This window comes from Globicephala melas, chromosome 10 (genome assembly GCF_963455315.2).
Source record: "Globicephala melas chromosome 10, mGloMel1.2, whole genome shotgun sequence".
NCBI classification, from domain to species: Eukaryota; Metazoa; Chordata; class Mammalia; order Artiodactyla; family Delphinidae; genus Globicephala; species Globicephala melas.
The window spans coordinates 21,165,875-21,189,100 of record NC_083323.1 but is presented as its reverse complement, the minus strand read 5'-3'; the positions used below and the strand labels follow the sequence as shown (position 1 = coordinate 21,189,100).

Sequence of the window (23,226 nt, the reverse complement as noted above, 5' to 3'; positions counted from 1 at the left end):
ACTGGCATCAATGTTAGTAAGTAAGAGGGCTAAATTCTTGACACAAAGAAGGTTGTAGAGGCCAAGTGGAATATAATCTCATAATTTAGAAATAAAGTCAGAAAAAGTTCACATTCTCTAATTCAATTCAGCAAGTATTGAGCATCTACGATGGGGACGATGCTAGGACATAAAGAAAAACAAAGTAGAGTTGTGGCGTTACAGGGTTTGCAAGTTACTTGGGAAGGAAAAAAAAACACATATCCTAGCAACTGAAACATGAGGCAGTCTGTAATTAAGTGTTTTCAAAAAGGAATCATCAGTACACTTGGTAGAGGAAGAAACTGTTTATAGTTAATGAGAAATATATCCAGGAAAGAAAGATGAACTTTCCTCAAGGAGGGATGAAAAGGAAGGGAAATCTTAGAATAGGGAAAAGCATGAGCAAAGACATGGAGAAAAATAAAGTAAAGGTCACATTTCAAGAATGGTAAGTACAGTATGACTTGAATATAGACTATTAGTATATTTTGGCAGGGAGGTGGTGAAAGTTTGCCAAATTGGCACCTTACTTCAATTATGACCATTATTCCTAAATCTATATCACTATCCAGATCTCTTGTTGTAACTTCAGACTGCAAAATTCAAATGTCCACCAGACAGTTCTACCTGGCTGCCTCTCACACATTTCAAAGCCAACACACATAAAAGTGAGGCCATCATTTTTAATGATCATGCACACTGCTCCTCTATACCTGCTGCTATGCTTCTTGATTTACTATCTTAATGAATAAATAAAATTACTCTTTTCTAAAATTTAGATGACATCTTTTAAATCAGGATACACTTTGTAGGTTATGTGTAGATTGCATGAAATAATGCATATGAACCACATAGCCCATCTCTGGACTCAAAATACTGAAAAAGATATAACTGTTATTTATAGTATTATAAATAGTAGTATATTATTATTAATACTACTGAAAGTCTCTGAGTCTCAGTTTCATCATTTGTAAAATGAGAATCATACCTATTTCAAAAGGTTGCTGTGGTCCTTAAGTGAAATGGTGTATGTGTAGTAATTTATACGGTCCTTGGCTTGACTGAGGTAATTTTGTTATAAAAAAAAAGGTGGTTGTCTACCTGGGGTTTAGAAAATTGAGAACTGAAGAGGAAGAACTCATCAGCATCCTAGGGAGGAGTTGCTGTGATCCTAAGGACAAATACTGGTCACTTAGACAGAAATATTCCTGGAGTTGGAAGAATATTTCTATAATAATTATCTGGGAATACCCTTTGGAATATCCAAATCCATCTAATCTAATCTATGCACATTAAAAAGTGCTACAATTGTACTGGACAATTTACCATCAGAAGGGTGAAGGCAGACTCAATGACTAATGTCTACATGTTTCTGGTTTATGTCATCCATTATAAACGAAATTTCAGTTTACAAATAAGTCTCTTCTGAGTTTGGTTAATCTTCACGTAGATGTTTATCTCCTTCATGTGAAGTGATAAAATCAAATTTCTGAATTTACAAAGTTTCGTAGACCATCAATCTGTGGGAGCATTGTTAGCCTACAGGTTCTGCACAGAAGGAAGGGTCACCCTATTAATCGTTAATTTCCCTCTATTTTAATCTCTTAGCTAGAAATAAAATCAAATAGATCAGTGTTTCCTTAAATTGCATGACTATAAAGAATTGTTGAAAATACATATTCATATTCTTGATAACCATTCTAGACCTAATGAATCCTAGTTTTAAAGGAGGAGCCTAAAAAACTCTGTGAATTTCATAAGCACCCTAAATGATTGCTACAATTAGGCAAGTCTGGAAAACACAGAAATAAAGATACTACCATACAATATAAGGATTACCATCATATGATTACAAAGCCAAAATTATAAAGCTTGTTGACACTACAAAAACATGAATTGGGAAGAACAGTATCAACTACACTTAGCATACAATAAGAAAATACCTAATTTCTGCCACACCTAATTAAAATAAATCATTTGTTTATAGCAACTTTCCTGATCTTCTTTTGCCCTTTTAATAGTCTTATAAACATCTCAACTTTTTCTCCAATTTTCTGAGTCTAGCCAATTTTAAGATCAACTGCTCCAACCTACTCTATCTAACCTGAAATCATAATCTAAACTTTAAAATCTCAAATTGCTGGAAAATACGTAAACTACAAAGAAGTTAATGTGAAAGCTCTTTTCCCCATCACTATTACATATAGTCCAAATATAAACTGTATATCTGAAAAATCTGGCCTTCAGTCAACTCTCAGCAGTGGATGGATCACCATTTGATTCCCACACGAAAAGCCACTGATCAGACTGCAGGTATTCTCACAGAATGCATTAATAATGGTGGCTCAACCTTGGTGAAAGAGGAGGAAAATATGAGAGTGCAAGAAACAGAGTATGTGTGTGTATCTGTATGTGTATGTTCATTCTCAAGAAGAGTTTATCACTGGTTTTATACAGCACCCAGAATACTGTAAATGTTCAGGGCTGCCATGTTGTACAACTTGAGGAGGCACTAATCACATTAAAATCAATGTAAACTTTTTACGTGAATAGCTGCACCATCCAAAAATAGTACAGAAAACCTGTTTTGAGGAAATGATATACAAGATCCAAATTTACTGAATGCAAAGATGAATAGGCAAGTTTTTGAAGATCTATTTTTTAAGAACTATTCTAACTTCTCAAGGCAGCTTTGTGAAACGCTCCCCATGCTCCTACTTTATTAACATCTGATTTTTATCTATCAAAATTCAATCTGTGTAAAGTGTGAGCATTCTATATTTAATGAATTTTAGAGTAATCCAAAAGGTCTATAATTTTTTAAGGCATCAACTTAACTCTTAAGAGTCATAAAAATTCCACTGATGCATAGAACAAATGTTATACAGAGAAACCAAGTAAGAGACTATCTGATTTAGAATGCCTAAACTCTTCTTTTATTTTCTGCTACTGCTCTGCATTTGACTGATCATTAGTATTTAATATCAAGGAAAACAAGATGAATAAAAGAGGCTAAAAATCAATTCTGCTACTTTTGCAATGTATTTACTAAAACTGTAAAATGTTTGATGGGAGAAGTAACTAAAATAGAAACTGAACTTAGGAAATTTTACTTTATGTCCCATTACTGCAGATAACAGAAAAAAAAATTCCCTTTGCCAGTCATACAGATTAATGGAAAATAGCTTACCTTTGTCCTGAAGCAGTTGCAATTGGTGATGGGCCATTTGGGGTTCGTGGTTCTTCACATGTACTCATTTCCATTATTACTTTATCCAAGGACTAATAAAAATATATTAAAAATGTAAACATTAGATATTTTATTTTATGTATATTACGTAGATATTATTTAAGACTATTTTCTCTTTCATTTCTTTAGGAGCAAAGAAAACAGTAAGTAAGCAGAGTTATTTTAAATGTTTCTCTAGAGGTCTAAAAAGAGAAATACTAAAAAAAAGTGCTTAGTCCTTTCTCAAGGCACTTATTATCTGGTGGAAAAGCTTATTACAGGAGTACAGGAGAAAAAAACTATAAGAAGTAACCATATACTGATGACATCATCAAGTTTTACAGACATATAATCGCTAATCCCAGAGTGTACTACATTATTAATTGATAAATTAGATTATTTATTAATAAATAGGATTAAACCACCTCTAAAAGCTTAAACCTGAGCTTTAATTAAAACATGGGCTAATTAAAATAAATAGAACCAATCTAAAACCTGAGATTTAAGATGTGTCACTAAGAAAAATGCAAGAAATATGAAAAAGTAAATACTCTCATAGTAAAAAAGTTTCTTTCTCAGTCCAAGTTTTTTCTTGAAGGAAGATCAAATGTCCTTAGTAGTCATCACTAACACATCTCCAGTCATTCTTCATTCTCTATTTAATATTGTACTTATTATCTGAAACTGTCTTGTTTTGTTTACTTGTTCGTTGTCAGTCACCTTGTAAAAATATGCTCCCTCAGGGCAGAGGGGAGGTGCTCAGTAAATATCTGTGGTATGAATGAATCAATAAATGACCAACTGATCAGTTTTCCTTAAAAAGTAAAGTATATTAAAGAACGTATTATATTAGATCAGTAAAAGCAGAAACACAGAAAGTCTGGACCAAACTTTATTAAAAGAAGAATCTAATAAATAAAGTATAATATATCAATAAAAAGTTAAAAAATGCAATAAAATATACCAACTTACAATATAATATTCTAGACCTGAAAAACTTTAAAGACCCTCTCATTTTAAAGTTCAAACTTCTCATTTAAGAACTGATAAAACTAAGAACCATCAAAATAGAATGAAAGATAACTAGCAGAGAAGCCATGAGATTATGTTTCTATGAAACAAAATATTAATATTTTGTTTAATATTAGATTTGTTAGATTATATGCATATATAAGAGTTTATCTCTGAAGCAATTCAGAACTTACCAAACAGATGGGATGTGTTTTCAGTTTTGTCCATGGTATCTACAAAAGAAAATTTTTCTTTCTTTAAAATGAATCATTAAAAAAATAATATAAAACAGTAATCAACACAGATACTCTCTTAACATAGTGAAAGACATACCAAATTATATCAGATGACTTTTTTCTTAAATTGAAAAATAATAAACTGAGCAATTCATTCATACTCTTGAAATCAGCTGCACCTATTTTATATTAAAAAAGACTACTAGCCTTATTTTCTTGGTCATCTTTTTAAATAAAAATTTCAGGTTCTCTTAATATCTTTTTTCCCCAGTTCTGAAAACACATTTTAATTTTGTAGCTGAAGAATTCCTAGCAAAGCATAATCAGTGTTTTGTTTATTTAACAATTTTTTAAATTCTAGAATTCCAACCAATCTCCTTGTAGGTATTCAAGACAAATACAAAAGTGAGACCATTAATGTTAAATACAAGTAACATCAAATAAATAATGTTCAAATATATCCTGCACTAAAAATGTCATGTTTTTAGACATTTGGGCTTATGGAGGATAGAACAAAAATTAAAGGTTACCATCAAAGGATACAGCAACTTTTCTACAATCTTTTCTTTGGAGCCCAATTTTAATTTTATGAAAAGTTAGCGTGCAGTATTTCTACTGAGTAGGCTCCCAAACTAAGCCTAATCTTTAAGAGAAGGAAATGATATGATGTATGATTAGAGCCAAAGATAATAAGAAAGCTTAAGTTTTAATAAGCAGAACTAGTATTAAAAGAAAACTTTAAAAACCTCAAAATAAAAAACAAATGAGGAAAAGAGACAGAATTTCAAATAAAAGTATAATGTCCAGAATAAGATAACTTATCAGTCCTTATGTCTTCATTTGAAGTAGTGTTTACTAACTACAAATTTAAATTGTCCCTTTTGACAATAAATCGTGTGAAAAAAATTTTAAATATGTACCAAATTATTTTATTAATAAAGCATCAACAATTTTATTTAAATATTAATATTAAATTTTAATAAAACTTAAAACCTATAAATTAATAAACATATATTAGCATTCAATTAAATTCAAAAGGCACACATTCATGCAATTATTTACAAGGTATCTGTCTTTTAAAATTATGTTAATAAAAATGCTTCTTTTCAGAATTACCGAAAACAAAATATTTATTTTAAAAGATAGGGATGAAATAAACAAAATGAAAACAGAAAATGCCTTGCACAGATATCAAAGTCTCACCCTAATAGATGCTTTATTACAAAAAACTTTGTTGATAGCAAGCCATGTTGGCAAATCCAACATATTCTGGAGCACCTCTTCATCCAACTCCAAATTCTTCAGTTCACCTTCTCCTTTAAGGGTACTTAGATTTATCTTGTCAGGAGATAAATTTTTGGTAAATCTGAAAGAGAATATATATTGACATTTATTTTAGTGTTAGTTACTGTACCCCTGACTTGTTCTTGCAAATATACAGAGCATTAAGAATGTAATAGCAGCACTAAGAAACACAAAACCACAATGATAGGCTCTACTCTAATCCGTGTTTTTCAATGTGGTTTTGTTATTATTGTTTTGATCTCCCTTGTCCATAGCTCTCTTACACAAAGTCTACAGTATTTTTGGTATACATTTAAATATCTTATAACCAGACACAATCAAGCTCTAGTTCTTACTGTCTTTCAAATTTATGAATACTTAGTATCCACTATTTTTCAGGAACTATGCAAGGCTTTGAGCCATCCCCTACAACATTTTGTTCACTTCACTACAGACAATATCACAGAAGTGGATATTCCTATTTCACTAACCAATATACAAGTAAGGTAAGGAAATGAGGTGGACCTTTAGAAATAGTAGCAGCAGCAGCTGCCACCACTGCCATTCATCATGCCAAGAGCTTAATGAAAGTGCCAAAAGTCACATAGGAGACTGGACCCTGAATTCTAATTAAAGAACTCAAATTCTCTATAATGATTTAGAAAGGAAAGTTCTTAAACTCAAAAGAAAAGATTGAAAATAATAATAGTTAAAATAACAGTGACCATTTTCCAAGGGTTTACTGGATACCAAGCTCTTCTCTTTGAGTGCATGCGTTACTAATTTTCATGATAACCCATTAGGGTCAATACTATTTTCATTCCCACTTTTTTTTTTTCATATTTATTTATTTGGCTGCACTGGGTCTTAGTTATGGCAAGCGGGATCTTCGTTGCTGCGTGCGGGATCTTTAGTTGCATCGTGCGGGATCTTTTAGTTGCAGTATGCGGGCTCTTAGTTGCAGCATGTGGGATCTAGTTCCCTGACCAGGGATGGAATCTGGGCCCCCTGCGTTGGGAGTGTGGAGTCTTAGCTGCCGGACCACCAGGGAAGTCCTTATTCCCACTTTTTACAAGAGTAAATATAAAGAGAAACTAATTTATTTGCCCAATGTCACAACTAATAATGATGATAATAGTAATAATAACAATAAATTACACATGCACTTTAAAGAACTTTCGTATATGTTAATTCTTAACACAATCCTACAAAATAAAAAATTGCTAACTTTACCCAGCCTTACTTTTTCAAAAGTGAAACTATTGAAAAAGTTAACTACTGGCTAACAAAGGAGTTATTAGCCAGTCTTCTACCATTTTTTGATATTAAATATTAAAGTAACAAAATGTACTGGGTTATTTACATGCCCTACACATCAACAAGAATCAATATGCACATGCTTCTGCACTGACCCTAAACCATAATTTCTTGAGCCAGATCTTATCTGGATTCCTATCTTCTCACAAAATGTCAACACACTGACTTTCTCAACATAAAGCTCGTATTTAACCCATATTTGACCAAAGATGCTGAGCTGTTTCTCACTTACTACCAATCATGTTTCATTTAAGAATATGAAGTTTCCTGAGAGGCTGCCATTTCTAATCATATAGGAATGACCTGCCACTGCCTCAAGGCAGAATATTAATGCAGAAGGGAACATTCAATAAGTACTTACTGAGGATTCACTATTCCGACACATACACTGGCAAGCAGTATACTCAAGGTTTTTGCCTTTCTGAAATATTCAGTTTAGTTGGTGAAGAGTGAATACAGGGGTTCTTAATCCAGATCTTCTTTGAAATAGGGACTTTTGAGCTGATATCTAAAGGATGAGTAATAGAAGTTAACTAGGCAAGGAAAAGAAGGGGTCAGGAAATAAAGCGTATTCCAAGTAGAGGGAATAAAACATATAAAGGTTCTGAGGCAGGAGGGAGCATGGTATAAAGTGGAAGTGAAAAAGATCAGCATCTGGCATGTAGCAAGAGAGCCAGGGGAGCAGAAGATAACTCTGGAAGGACAAAGAGAGGACTGATTACACAAGGCCTTGACCATTTTATTCATTCATTCATTCAATAAATTTTAACTGATTACCTATAATTTAAAAGGCACTAGGCAGGGCGGGCTTTCCTGGTGGCACAGTGGTTAAGAATCCACCTGCCAGTGCAGGGGACAGGGGTTCGAACTCTGGTCCGGGAAGATCCCACATGCTGCAGAGCAACTAAGCCCGTGCGCCACAATTACTGAGCCTGCACTCTACAGCCCACGAGCCACAGCTACTGAGCCCATGTGCCTAGAGCCCGTGTTCCGCAACAAGAGAAGCCACCGCAAAGAGAAGCCGGTGCACCGCAACGAAGAGTAGCCCCCGCTCACCACAACTAGAGAAAGCCTGCGTGCAGCAATAAAGACCCAATGGAGCCAAAAATAAATAAATATTTTTAAAATAAATAAATAAATAAAAGGCACTGGGGATTTGAGAGTAAACAAAATAGATAAAAATCTCTTCCTTCATGGAGCTTAACTGGGGGGTAGAACACAGAGAATTAAGAAATAAGTTAAATATATAATAAGTCAGATTCAAAGTGAAGAGGTACTCCTTATAGTTGAAATAAGAAATACAAATTTAAGTATATTTTTTAACCTCACAAACGTAAGCAATGGAAAAGCTAACAATAGTGATATAATTTATTAGGTATTGTAGGTCGGTAAAATTTGGAGTGGTTAATTTAGTAAAATCCTTACCTATCTTAGCAGTAAGTGAGTATGCAAGATCTAACACTGATACATCTAGAATGAACAGCATAGATATATAATTTAGAGCTAGTAGGGTAACAGTGAGGTAAATGCAACTGCCACTGGGGAACAAGATTGGAGGGATCAGGAAAGGATGGGTTGGAGGCTTGTTGCTTTTTGTGTTCAGCCCACTTGAATTCATTCATTCATTTATATAACAAATATTTGTTGTGTGCCAAAAATGTGCCAGACACATAAATGAAACAGATGAGTGGGGGAGACAGGGTATTTTCTACCACAATAATGCCAAAATTTGAAACTGAATATTAGGCAGCCTTGTTCTTAAAATTTTTTATTAGGCAATTGATGCCAACATTTTGCTCCCGTCTTCTCTTACCCCTCCTCTTACACTGTCATTCTGTAACACAAACTTTTCAGTCATCTGGTGCCCACACCCAGTCTTGTTTTTTGGTGTTGTGGGGAACTTATGAATGGGGCAGTAAAGGAGAACTCTTACCTGTCCTACCTTTCCCCTCCAATGGCATGGCTAGGAGAGGTCCCAGGATTTCTGTGGAGGGGATTTGTGGTTGTTGAGTTCCAGGGAGTTATGAGACACTGCAGTGAGCTGAAGCAGCAAGGATGATAAGCATACTGAGCAGACTACTTTGGAGCCGGAATGAGAAAAGCTGTCTCTTTTTCTATATATTCAGGTACCAGAGCAGTGCATATAGAACCACCTGGGAGTGCTTAAAAAACTCAATGCCCAGGCACAACCCCCTCCCTTCCCACCCTCACCACTACCAATTAAATTAAAAAGTCTCTGGCAAAGGGACCTCAGGCACATGATTCAAATCATTAACATACAGTTCATAAGCGATTTCTGCACAGTTGATTGAGTTAAAAAATTAGAGCTTCAAACCACTTTTCATCCTGATATTCATAATATAAAGTCCAAGAAAGAACAACACTGACTTCCTTGACTTTATAATACATAGTTATAGTGTAAATAGAAAATGTATAGCTTTTATTTCATGAATAAGGTTAATTCTGTGACCAAAAGCCCCCCCACACACCAACAAACATACTAGTTTACAGTTCTAATCTCACCTCTTACCCTCAGTGTCCCCATGCTGTTCTCCAAACATACCAGGCAAGCTCTCCTCAGAATTTTTCACTGGCTGCTCCTACTGCCTGCAACACTATTTCCACCATATCCATAAGGCTAAGTCCCTTACCACCTTAGAGTCTACTCAAATATTACCTCCTCAATGAGGCTGCTGATGAAACAAAATTATTTTAAGGCAGGAAAAGAAATTTAACGTGAAATTTTCTCTGCTGTTTGAGCCACTATACCTTCTCCTTAGTGTGCATTGTGCATCTGCATTATACGTTAACTAGATTCCCTAAGAAGACACAGGAACGTCTACACACACACACACACACACACACACACACACACACACACACACCCACCAATTTCCTGCTGGCACCAGCAAGGAAACTCCTTAGGAGATAGCATTCCCTCCGTTATCATGTAAGGGGTTATGATGACCCACTACTCACTTTGTTGAACTATGTAAACTGTCAATGCCACCTTGATGTTTAACCCTTTGATGTATAACCCTTTGTCTCAAAAACTTATATAACTGTGCTTAGACCTCTAATGGGCAGAACAGTCCTCAGAGCTTTCTGAAAGACTATCTCCCTAGTTATAATTTTCAGATTGGCTTGAATAAAATTTCCCATTTCTTTCTTGAAAAAAAAAAGTCAGATTCTGATAACTGTGGAAAAAACAAAGCGAAAGTAAGATAGGAGGTGCAAGCAGAGGACCTTTTAATTTTTAAAAGAGTAGACAGGGGGCTTCCCTGGTGGCGCAGTGGTTGAGAGTCCGCCTGCTGATGCAGGGGACACGGGTTCGTGCCCCGGTCCGGGAAGATCCCACATGCCCCGGAGCGGCTGGGCCCGTGAGCCATGGCCGCTGAGCCTGTGCGTCCGGAGCCTGTGCTCCAAAATGGGAAGGGCCACAGCAGTGAGAGGCCCGCATACCGAAAAAACAAAACAAAACAAAACAAAACAAAAAAGAGTAGACAGGAAAAGCCTCATTAAAAAGATGACATTTGGGCAAAGATCTGAAGAAAGCCAAGGAGCTAGCTATGCAAATATCTGAAGGAAGAATGCTCTAGGCAGAGGAAAAGCTAAGGGCAAAAACTGAGGTAGGAACATGCTTGGCAGGTCTGAGGAATAGCAAGAAGGCCAATGTGAGTGGAGGAAATGAACAAGGGCAAAAATGAAAGGAGATGAGGTTAGAGAAATAACAAGGGCCAGATCATGTGAGGCCTTTTAAGCCACTCTAAGGACTCTCTGGCTTTTACTCTGAGTAAAAATGAGAGTGACTGGAGATGGTTTTTGACAAGAACAGGGAGTTTTAAAGGATGGCTCTATTGAGAATAGATAAAAGAAGGACATGGACAGAAGCAGGGAGCCCAGACAGAAGGTTATTGCAATAAGACAGGTAAGAGAAGATGTTGCCTTGGACCAAGATGGAAGAGTAGGAAGTGGTGAGAAGGGAACAATTCTAGACATATTCTGAAGGTAAAGCCAACGGGATTTGATAGTACAGATTGAAGTCAAGGATGGCTCCAAGGTTTTTGATCTAAGCAAACAGAAGGATAGAGCCACCATTTATTGGGGTAAAGAGACAGAGGGAGAAATAAGCTTGGGATTAAGGATCAGAATTTAGGCTTGGAATAGTTTAATTAAGAGATGCTTATTAGATATCCAAGAGGAGATACCAATTAGGTAGCTGGATATTCAAATCTTATTCAGTAGTTGCAGATACAAATTTAATAATCACCAATGTTATATATGGTATTTACAATTGCAAGATAGAGACAAAAAATGAAATGGCTCAAGGACTGTGGTCAAGGACCAATAAGAGGCCAAGTAACCAATAAAGGCGATTAAGAAGGAAGGGCCAGTGAGGTAGGAGAGAAATCGTTTTTGTTAGGTGAGAGAAAATTCAGCAGGCTTGTATGTTGATGACCATGATGCAGAGAAAAGAAAACTACTGATGGACAGACAATGGATGGAATAAAATCCTTGATTAGAAGACAGCACACAGAGTACACAAGAAGAGGGACTGGCTTTGAACAGTTTTGATTTTGGAAAGCATATTAATACTCTATATATGCAAAAAATAAAATAAGAAAGAATGTGAAGAGGGGAAATGCCTAAAACTGAAAGCGACCTGAAACAAATGAACCTAATTGTATTAAAAAATACTGTAACCATATTCAAGGGGAAGATAGGAAGAAAGGACAGAGGGATAGATGGACAAAAACGAATCTGATTAACTCATGAATACAACATTTGACTATATATCCTTAGTGTTGGGCAAGGAGGGGTGATTAGTGGAGAAATCAGGCAACATCTTAATGGTCTATGGTACAAGAATGTTCATCTCAATGATATTTACAAAAGGAAAAAAGTGAAAGCACTCCATAATAATCCCTTTAATTATGATACATTATGCCTACATATATATCAAGCAATACGTGTTGAGAATTATATAAAGAAATGGTTATACTATAGCGCCTGGTGAAAATTCAAGGTTCAAAATTATATACTGTGATTTCAATATGCAAAAGTGGAAGATGGAAAGATTAAAATGTTATTCACAAGAAATTCTATCTTCAATTTAGTTCATACCAAAGGGACAACATATGCAAGGAGCATGGACCTTATTTAAAGTCAGACAAACAAATGTGAATTCTAGTTTAGCCACCTACTGTGACACCCCTCTGCCTCAATTTCCTCATCTGTAAAATGGAGAAAAAACTCAAAAAGTGTGCAACTCAAAAAATTTTAGTGAGGATTAAAGATAATATGTAAAGTATTAAAGATAATATGTAAAGTATCTGATACAAAACAGATATCCAATTAAGAGTTCTCTTTCTCCTGACCTGCTTTTTATTGAGTTTAAATTATGAAGGCATTGATTATAGTTTTTACAGGAGCAATATCAAAAGTTCAAGCTTGGGGGGACTTCCCTGGTGGCGCTGTGGATAAGACTCCGTGCTCCCAGTGCAGGGGGCCCAGGTTCGATCTCTGGTCAGGGAACTAGATCCCACATGCATGCCGCAACTAAAAATTTGCATGCCACAACTAAGGAGCCCACGTGCAAGGAACCAGCAAGCCGCAATTAAGGAGCCCTGGAGCCACTACTAAGAAGCCTGCCTGCTGCAACTAAGACCCAGTGCAACCAAATAGATAAATATTAAAAAAAAAAAAAAAAGTTCATGCTTCGGAATTCCCTTGTAGTCCAAAATCTGCACTTTCACCACCGAGGGTGCGGGATCAATCCCTGCTCAGGGAACTAAGATCCCGCAAGGGGTGCAGCCAAAAAAAACCCAAAAAAGTTCAAGCTTATCCAAACAGGACTTTAAAATGGCAGAGCGGTGGAGCTAATCTTGAAACATATTAATACTGCTCATCTATTAAAATATTTTAAAGAGGAAGCTGAAGATGTATTGGTACCTGTCACATCCACAGCTATTAGAGAGTTGGTTTCTTATACTGGGTAGGCCGTGGACATATCAAATTATTTATCTCCTATTATTCATACATGAGGCTTTCATTTAACATATATTTCAGTTTTGCACAAATATTTCCCAATCATTTATTAATATAATTATGTTCCTTCCAAAAACAGAGAGAGGAGGATGGTTTTTCAGTCACATTTGTTAACTTAATTGATAGAGGAAAAGCACACTTTCAATAAGTAAACAAAGGGACTAAAACCCACAAAATAACATTAAGGCATGGACTAGCTATGTGTCTACCTATGCTTTGTCCAAGTGTTGCTATAGGCTCTTTGGACTAAATTGCCATGTGAAATTTCCAGATAATTGTATTATTCTACTAAATATTCTACTAATATTAGAAGGGTTATAATACTGGGCCTGATCCTAAAGAGAATAAATTATTATCCAAAGTAAACCTCTTCAGTTCACTAAAGACTCATTTAAAGTTCTAAAAGTTATATAAACATTTTAAAACAAACTTTTTAAAAAATGGTAGAAATCTAGGTCAATGAATTAAACTTCCAAATAATTAATTATTTGGTGGAGATAAGAGTGGAGTGGGAGAATGGAAGCATGAAATCTATATAAAACCGAAGTAGACATGTTAAAGACTCAAAATGAGGATAAAAAAGAAAGCTGATTGACTTGAATATGTCAAAGTCATAACAACTGTACAGAAGAAAGTCATAACACATAATAAAGATAAACCTGGCACAATTCTTACTGAATTTTTTATTTTTAAAATTCAGAACACACAATAATGTTCCATTACTATGTACATTATGGCATGTAAAGAGGTTTATTTTAAAGTAAACATGTGTTCTTTATTTTAACGTTTGTATTATATGAAATAAATTTTAAATGTGGATGTACATATTTTATTGGTTAACTATATTTTTAACAATGTAACAATTTTAAAGCTAACTTAAAACATGCAAACAGGCTTCCATTTTTCCAAAATCTTCTTTAATTACATGTAATACATGAAAATAAATTTACTAGGTTTTTCATTAGTAACAACAAAATAGCTAAGTAGAGGAATAAAATTTCCAGGCAAATGGAAAGGAAAGGTTTGGTTTAGATTACACATTTTACAGTTAATACATAATTAGAGTCTAAATTATGTGTAGAGCACTGTACACGGTAAAATTTAGGGCAAAACAAGTACGTCAGTCCATATAATCAAGATTTATAATTTGCTTAAGGGAACACAGCACAAATGCACGAAAAGTCAAGAATCGCTCTGCAAGAAGAAAAATGCCACTTAACACTTAACCTCTCGTGGATGACCTAGAGTCTGTCATACAGAGTGAAGTAAGTCAGAAAGAGAAAAACAAGTACTGTAGGCTAACACATATATATGGAATCTAAAAAAAAAAAATTAAAAAAAATGTTTCTGTAGAACCTAGGGGCAGGACAGGAATAAATACGCAGATGTAGAGAATGGACTTGAAGACACGGGGAGGGGGAAGGGTAAACTGGGACAAAGTGAGAGAGTGGCATGGACATATATACACTACCAAATGTAAAATAGATAGCTAGTGGGAAGCAGCCGCATATCACAGCGAGATCAGCTTGATGCTTTGTGACCACCTAGAGGGGTGGGATAGGGAGGGTGGGAGGGAGGGAGACGCAAGAGGGAAGAGATATGGGAACATATGCATACGTATAGCTGATTCACTTTGTTATATAGCAGAAACTAACACAATAATGTAAAGCAATTATACACCAATAAAGATGTTAAAAAAAAATTGCATCCCCCTTCAAAAAAAATACTTAACCTCTCAGACTTCCCTGGTCGCACAGCGGTTAAGAATCTGCCTGCCAATGCAGGGGACACAGGTTTGATCCCTGGTCCAGGAAGATCCCACATGCCGCAGAGTAACTAAGCCCATTGCACCACAACTTCTGAGCCTGCGCTCTAGAGCCCGCAATCCACAACTACTGAGCCCGCGTGCCACAACTACTGAAGCCCACGCGCCTAAAGCCTAGAGCCTGCAACAAGAGAAGCCACCTCAATGAGAAGCCCATGCACCGTAACGAAGAGCAGCCCCCACTTGCCGCATCTAGAGAAAGCCTGCGTGCAGCAACGAAAACCCAATGGCAGCCAAACATAAAATAAATAAAATTAATTTTTATTTATTTACTTATTTATTTATGGCTGCATTGGGTCTTGTTGCTGCATGTGGGCTCTACCCAGTTGAGGCAAGCAGGGGCTGCTCCTCGCCACAGTGCATGGGCTTCTCACTGCAGTGATCTCTCCCACTGCGGAGCACGGGTCCCAGGCGCACAGGCTTCAGTAGTTTTGGCACCCGGGCTCAGTAGTTGTGGCTTGCGGGCTCTAGAGCTCAGGCTCAGTAGTTGAGGCGCCCAGGCCCAGCTGCTCTGCGGCATGTGGGATCCTCCTGGACCAGGGCTCAAACCCGCGTTCCCAGCACTGGCAGGCAGATTCTCAACCACTGCACCACCAGGGAAGGCCAAAATAAATTTTTATTTAAAAAAATAAATAGCGTTTCCCTGGTTGCGCAGTGGTTGGGGGTCCGCCTGCCGATGCGGGGGGCGTGGGGGTCGTGCCCCGGTCTGGGAGGGTCCCATATGCCACGGGGCGGCTGGGCCCGTGAGCCATGGCTGCTGGGCCTGCGTGTCCAGAGCCTGTGCTCCGCAACGGGAGAGGCCACAGCGGTGAGAGGCCCGCGTACCACAAAAATAAATAAATAATAAATTAATAAATAAATAACCTCTCTATGGCTCAGTTTCCTCATCTGTAAAATGGTGATAATAATATTACCTGCCTCATGGGGCTGTTTTGAGGATTACCTGAGTTAGAACATGGAAAATGCCAGGAATTGTCTCTAACACAGAAAATTCACTGATGTTTATAAATAAAACAAAACAAACACCCCCCTCCCAAAACCAGCCTTTCTAATAAACAGACTTGTTTAAAAAAAAAAAAAACAGAAAAGAAAATTCAGTGAGTGTTACCTATACTATTAATATGAAGATGCAGGTTAAATAGGAATATGAACAACACAGAGACATTACATAACCAGTGATCAAAATTTTCTAAAAAAAGATCTCTGGCTTGATAAATCACTAAGTATACAGTAGATCATAAATCAGAAAGGTATAAATTATATATCTGATGTTACTGTAAATTTTAGTTATGATTTATTTGAAGTTTCATCAGATCCATTTTATAGCTGTATCATAAAAACAAAGATCATAAAGTTGTTTTATTTGCTAAAGCAAACTGCAACAGATCTGTGAAATGAACCATCTCTAGATTAAATATAGTATTTGGGGGTAGAATCATAAAATCTTAGTGCTAAAAACAATCTTAGAACATAGTTTATAAACCCTTTTCTGACCTACTTACCTTCTTCCACAATTCTTTGTATTCAGATAACAGCCCCTCCCTGGGACATTGTTTTAAAACTTCATCAGCGAATATGCATTTCTTGAATTATTCACCTTGTCCTGAAAGTATTTATGGTTCCTATTATTGTACAGGTTGTTAGAGATTCACATCAATGCCTACTATTCTTCTAAACTTAAGAAGTGGCAAAAAAAAAAAAAGAAGAAGAAAGAAAGAAAAAGTAGCTATGCTACTTGATAACATTTTTCTCAAATAACAGTTGTAATTAGAAGTAATCATTCTGGGCTTCCCTGGTGGCGCAGTGGTTTAGAGTCCGCCTGCCGATGCAGGGGACACGGGCTCGTACCCCAATCCGGGAGGATCCCACATGCCACAGAGTGGCTAGGCCCGTGAGCCATGGCTGTTGAGCCTGCGCGTCCGGAGCCTGTGCTCCGCAACGGGAGAGGCCACAACAGTGAGAGGCCTGCGTACTGCAAAAAAAAAAAGAAAAAAAAAGAAAAAAAAGAAATAATCATTCTCATTCTGATATTTCATGCTATAGCATGAAAAACTAGACTTTACAGGGAATTTTAAAATGCACGTTAAATTGTTTAATTTAAAAGTTTAAAGTAGGCATACTTAATCTGAAGTTCTTGGATGGGCTTCAAGGGGTCCAAGATACTTCATAATATTTTCAAAGGGGGTTTTTGGACACCGAAAAGGCTCAGAACCATTGCCTTAACGTAAATAGCATTAATTGTAACCATCCAGAAAATAAATTACTTCAATACTGTAATTTGATTATTAATATCATTGTTGTTTGATTTAATTAACTTATTATAAACAAACACCTCTCAGGGTGCCTACCCAGTTACCACTGATTCTGTCTTCCCAGAGAAAGGCTATAAACATAGGGGAAAGGTGCATACCTAACACATGTTATATACTTCCTTGGTTACAGCTGATTTGATCTAGAGAATGACAAGGCATTTAGACTCTTCAATCAGATTTCTTCCTTCAGAAATTTAAAACTGGAACACTACCTTAGGATCAAACTGACAAACAATAAAGGAGCAGAACTGAGAAACACAAATCCAACATTTAAGAACTTAAAGATACCATAAAGATTCTTAACCCATCATTGTTCCATTCTCTCCAGTTGGGCCTAACTAAAACCGTTGAAATGAACTAGTAATTGAAATCACTAGCTAGTATCTCAAGACTGTCCACCCCTACAAGGATTGTGTTCTCACTGCATATGAAAAGATATAAAAAGAACCAAAATCTTTATGTAAGCAAATCTAACAACAGCTTCAACTTGACTTTATTAAAAACAATATTTCTAGAAGAGAAAATACCTAAAGACCACATGGTAAAGCTGTACGAGAGAACATGTTACTGGAGCACGTTCCGAAAATCTGATAGTCTGCCAAGTCCTTTGGCTAAAAACATTAAGTTATTAATCTGCACCTAATTACACCCTTTCACAGACCATGGGCTTCATCATGCAGCCATAAAGATTCCTCCACTTAAAACTAAGAAACAGGGCTTCCCTGGTGGCGCAGTGGTTTAGAGTCCGCCTGCCAATGCAGGGGACACGGGTTCGTGCCCTGGTCTGGGAAGATCCCACATGCCACGGAGTGGCTAGGCCCGTGAGCCATGGCCGCTGAGCCTGTGCGTCCAGAGCCTGTGCTCCGCAGCGGGAGAGGCCACAGCAGTGAGAGGCCCGCGTACCGCAATAAAAAAAAAAAACAACTAAGAAACAAATGAGGTGTTTCTAAAGAAACCCCTATTTCCTTTCTGCCTTACCCAACACCCCAGTTGCACCTCCTTTAACCTGGCAACCTCCTCTTAAGTCTAGTTGCCTTCTTGCCCCACTCTATGCCTCATTGTCTTCAGGTTCAAGAAGTGAATTAGTTATTTTCAAAATTTTGGATATGAGATCAAGAAATAGACTTTACAATCCAGTACACACATACAAAACAAAAATTTCTCAAAGTGATAGTTTAATACAGTCTGATATTTTCCATTCTATTTCCTCCTTTCAAAATGGTGATTGACTACACTATTTTCACAAGGCAAGCTATGACCCACAGTTTAAGAAACAATACATAAGAAGTACATACATCATGACCAAGTATTTATTCCAGTAATGAAGGTTGGTTTAACATTCAAAAATCAACTAATATAATTCACCACATGAAAAGTAAAATCACATCGTGATCTCAATAGAGGCATAAAAAAGCACTGGACAAAAGTTAACACCATGCATGGAAAAATAATTCTCAATAAACTAGGAACAGAAGAGAACTTCCCCAAAACTACAGGGACTTGTACAAAAACCCTACAGTTGCGATCATACTTAATGATGAAAGACTAAAATGCTTTTCCCCTAAGACAGAGACAAGGCAAGGATGTCTGCTCTCACCACTTCTATTCAACATTGTACTGGAGGTTCTACCTGACACAGTAAGGCAAAAAAAAAATGAAATAAAATAATAAAAATAAAAGGCATCCAGTTTAGAAACGAAATAAAACTGTGTTATTTCCCAGATGACATTATCATCTATGTAGAAAATCCTACAAATCTTAAAAAAAACCAAACAAACTACCAGAACTAATAAATGAGTTTAGCGAGGTTACAAGATATAAGACCAACATAAAAAATAAAATTAATTAAAGACACAAGAGCCATATGAAAGAGCTCCCAATAGCCAAAGCTGGAAAAACCTGGGCAACAAAATAAATTAAATATTATTGGATTATAACTCAAAGTATAAAATAAATATACATCAGTCTACACAGATAAAAAAACATGACTGAATAAGTAAATAACTGGGAGAAAACAGATTAATCTCCCACACAGAAAATTTTTAAATAACTTAATAAGATATTCAAACCTTAGGGAACTGCAGAATTCCTCACTCATTTTGTGTGTGCTGCACATAGTATTTCCTTCCTTCCAAAATGTACAGTATGAAAGTGGGGAAGAGAGTAATTTTATAGTGGATAACCTGACAAACACTACATCAGCCAGGTGATCAAGGTCAATGTCAACAATAAGAGATCTAAAGACACATACAGACTGAAAGTGAGAGGATTAAAGAAGGTATTCCACGCACATGGAAATCAAAAGAAAGCCAGAGTTGGGCTTCCCTGGTGGTGCAGTGGTTGAGAGTCCGCCTGCCGATGCAGGGGACATGGGTTTGTGCCCCAGTCCGGGAAGATCCCACATGCCGCAGAGCGGCTGGGCCTGTGAGCCATGGCTGCTGAGCCTGCACGTCCGGAGCCTGTGCTCCACAACAGAGGAGGCCACAACAGTGAGAGGCCCGTGTACCGCAAAAAAAAAAAAAAGAAAGCCAGAGTAGCAATAACTATAACAGAAAAAATAGACTTTAAAACAAAGACTGTAACAAGAGACAAAGAAGGACATTACATAGTGATCAAGGGATCAATCCAAGTAGAAGACATAACAACTATAAAGATATATATGCACCCAACATAGGAAAACCTAAATATATAAGCAAATATTAACAGACATAGAGGAAGAAATTTACAGTCACACAATAATAGTAGGGGACTTTAACACCCCACTTACATCAATGGACAGACTATCCAGACTGAAAATCAATAAGGAAACACTGTTGTTAAATGACACATTAGACCAAGTGAACTTGATTGATATTTAGAGAGCATTCCAACTGAAAGCAGCAGAATGCATATTCTTTTCAAGTGCACATGGAACATTCTTCAGGACAGATCACATGATAGACTACAAAACAAGTTCATTAAATTTGAGAAGACTGAAAACATATCAAGCATTATTTCCAACCACAACGCTATGAGACTAGACATCAACTACAAGAAAAAAAAAGCACAAACGTGGAGGGTAAACAATATGTTCTAAACACCAATGAATCACTGAAGAAGTCAAAAAGGAAACTGAAAAAAAAAACCTGGAGACAAATGAAAACAAAATGATCCAAAATCTATGGGACTCAGCAAAAGCAGTAATAAGAGGGAAGTTTACAGCTATACAAGCTTACCTCAGGAAACAGGAAAATCTCAAATAAACAACCTAAAGAAACTAGAAAAAGAAGAACAAATAAAACCCAAAGTTAGTAGAGGAAAGAAATTATAAAGATCAGAGCAGAAATAAATGAAATAGAGACAAAAAAACAGAAAAGATAAAGGAAACAAAGAGCTGGTTATTTGAAAATTTAAACAAAATTGATAAACCTTTAGCCAGACTCTTCAAGGAAAAAAAGAGGGCCCAAATCAATAAAATCAGAAATAAAAAAGAAATTACAACTGACACCACAGAAATACAAAAGATCATAACAGATTACTACAAACAATTGTACATCAATAAAATGGACAACCTAGAAGAAATGGACAAATCCCTAGAAATGTACAATCTCCCAAGACTGAATCAGGAAGAAATAGAAAATATGAACAGACCAATTACCAGTAGTGAAACTGAGTAAGTAATTTCAAAAACTCCCAACAAACAGAAGTCCAGAACCAGAGGGCTTCAAAGGTGGATTCTACCAAACAGTTAGAGAAGAGTTAACACCTATCCCTCCAAATTATTCCAAAAAATTGCAGAGGAAGAAATACTTTCAAACTCATTCTACAAGGCCAGCATCACCCTGATACAAAAACCAGACAAAGATACCACAAAAAAAAAAGAAAAAAGAAAATTCCAGGCCAATATCACTGATGAACATAGATACAAAAATCCTCAAGAAAATATTAGCAAACCAAGTTCAACAATACATTAAATGTATCACACATCATGATTGAGTGGGACCTGTCCCAGGGATGCAAGAATGGCTCAAAAATCCACAAATCAATCAATGTGATAAACCATATTAACAAACCAAAGAATAAAATCATAAGATCATCTCAACAGATAAAGGAAAAGCTTTTGATAAAATTCAACATGTGTTTATGATAAAAACTCTCAACGAAGTGGGTATAGATGGAACAGACCTCAACATAATAAAGGCCAAATATGACAAACCCACAGCTAACATCATACTCAATGGTGAAAAGCTGAAAGTATTTCCTCTAAGATCAGGAACAACACAAGGATGCCCACTCTCCCCACTTTTATTCAACACAGTATTGGAAGTCCTAGCCACAGCAATCAGACAAGAGAAAAAAAAATAAAAGGAATAAAATTGGAGAGGAGGAAGTAAAACTGTCAGTTTGCAAATGACATGATACTATACATAAAAAAATCCTAAAGACACCAAGAAAAAAATACTAGAACTCATTGATGGATTCAGTAAAGTTGCAGGATACAAAATAATATACAGAAATTTACTGCATTTCTATACACATATATCAGAAAGAGAAATTAAGGAAACAATCCCATTTACCATCACATAAAAAAGAATAAAATACTTAGAAATAAACCTACCTAAGAAGGCAAAAGATTTGTCCTCCAAAAACTAAAAGACAATGCTGAAAGAAACTGAAGACAACACAAACAGATGGAAAGATATACTGTGTTCTTGGATTGGAAGAATCAATATTGTTGAAATGACCATACTACCCAAGGTAATCTACAGATTCAATGCAATCCCTATCAAATTACCAATGCCATTTTTCACAGAACTAGAACAAATAATTTTAAAATCTGTAAGAAAACACAAAAGGCTCCAAAGAGCCAAAACAATCTTAAGAAAGAAGAACGAAGTTGGAGGTATCACACTCCCTGATTTCAAACTATACTACAAAGCTACAGTAATCAAAACAGTACAGTATTGGCACAAACACAGACACATAGATCAATGGAACAGAGTCCAGGAATGAACCCACACTTACATGGGCAATTCATCTACAACAAAGGAGACAAGAATATACAATGGGGAAAAGACAGCCTCTTCAATAAATGATGTTGGTAAAACTGGACAGCTGCATGCAAAAGAATCAAACTGTACTAATTTCTCACACCATGCACAAAAATAAATTTAAAATGGATTAATAAAGACTTAAATGTAAGAACGGAAACCATAAATAAAACTTCTATAAGAAAACACAGGCAGTATGCTCTTTGACATTGGTCTTAGTAATATTTTTTGGATATGTCTCCTCAGGCAAGGGAAACTAAAGCAAAAATAAACAATGAGACTACATCAAACTAAAAAGCTTTTACAAAGTGAAGGGAACTATCAACAAAATGAAAAGGCCACCTACTGAACAAGAGAAGGTACCTGTAAATGATATATCCAACAAAGGGTTAAAACAGAAAACAAAGAACTCATACAACTCAACATCAAAAAACAAAAACCAATTAAAAACCGGTCAGAAGAGCTGAATAGATATTCTCCCAAAGAAGGCAGACAGATGGCCAGAAGGCACCTGAAAAGATGCTCAGCATCACTAATTATGAGGGAAGTGCAAATCAAAACCACAATGAGATATCACCTAATACCTGTAAGAATGGCTATTATCAGAAAGACCACAAATAACAAGTATTAGAAAGGATGTGTAGAAAAGGGAACCCCCATGCACTGCTGGTGGGAATGTAAATGGGTGCAGCTGCAATGGAAAACAGTAGGGAGGCTCCTCAAAAAAATTAAAAACAGAACTACCATACAATCCAGCAATTCCACTCCTGGGTATTTACCCAAAGAAAACTGAAACACTAATTATAAAAGATACATGCACCCCTATGTTCATTGCAGCGTTATTTACAATAGCCAAGATATGGAAGCAACCTACCTGCTCATCAATGGAAAATTACTCAGCCGTAAGACAGAT

At 36.2% G+C, this 23,226-nt stretch overlaps 1 protein-coding gene across 9 annotated transcripts in view; it reads right to left on the bottom strand.

Annotated features, from left to right (window-relative positions):
* The window catches only part of BLTP3B (bridge-like lipid transfer protein family member 3B), a 105,882-nt gene that overhangs the window by 62,235 nt on the left and 20,421 nt on the right, over nt 1-23,226 (bottom strand). For 5 of the 9 annotated variants that reach the window (XR_004039341.2, XR_004039340.2, XM_030856293.3 and 2 more), the window contains 3 exons: nt 5,701-5,863; nt 4,456-4,494; nt 3,212-3,303 (listed from right to left, as the gene is read on the bottom strand). Coding sequence is in view for 7 of the 9 variants with exons in the window: in XM_030856287.3 (XP_030712147.2) it covers nt 3,212-3,303; nt 4,456-4,494; nt 5,701-5,863 (294 nt within the window). In the remaining 2 variants the exon portion in view is untranslated. Of the gene's footprint in view, nt 1-3,211; nt 3,304-4,455; nt 4,495-5,700; nt 5,864-7,459; nt 7,607-9,031; nt 9,051-16,473; nt 16,575-23,226 lie in introns of those variants that run through there. The other 4 variants (XM_060305923.2, XM_030856292.3, XM_060305921.2 and 1 more) reach the window with 3 other exon arrangements.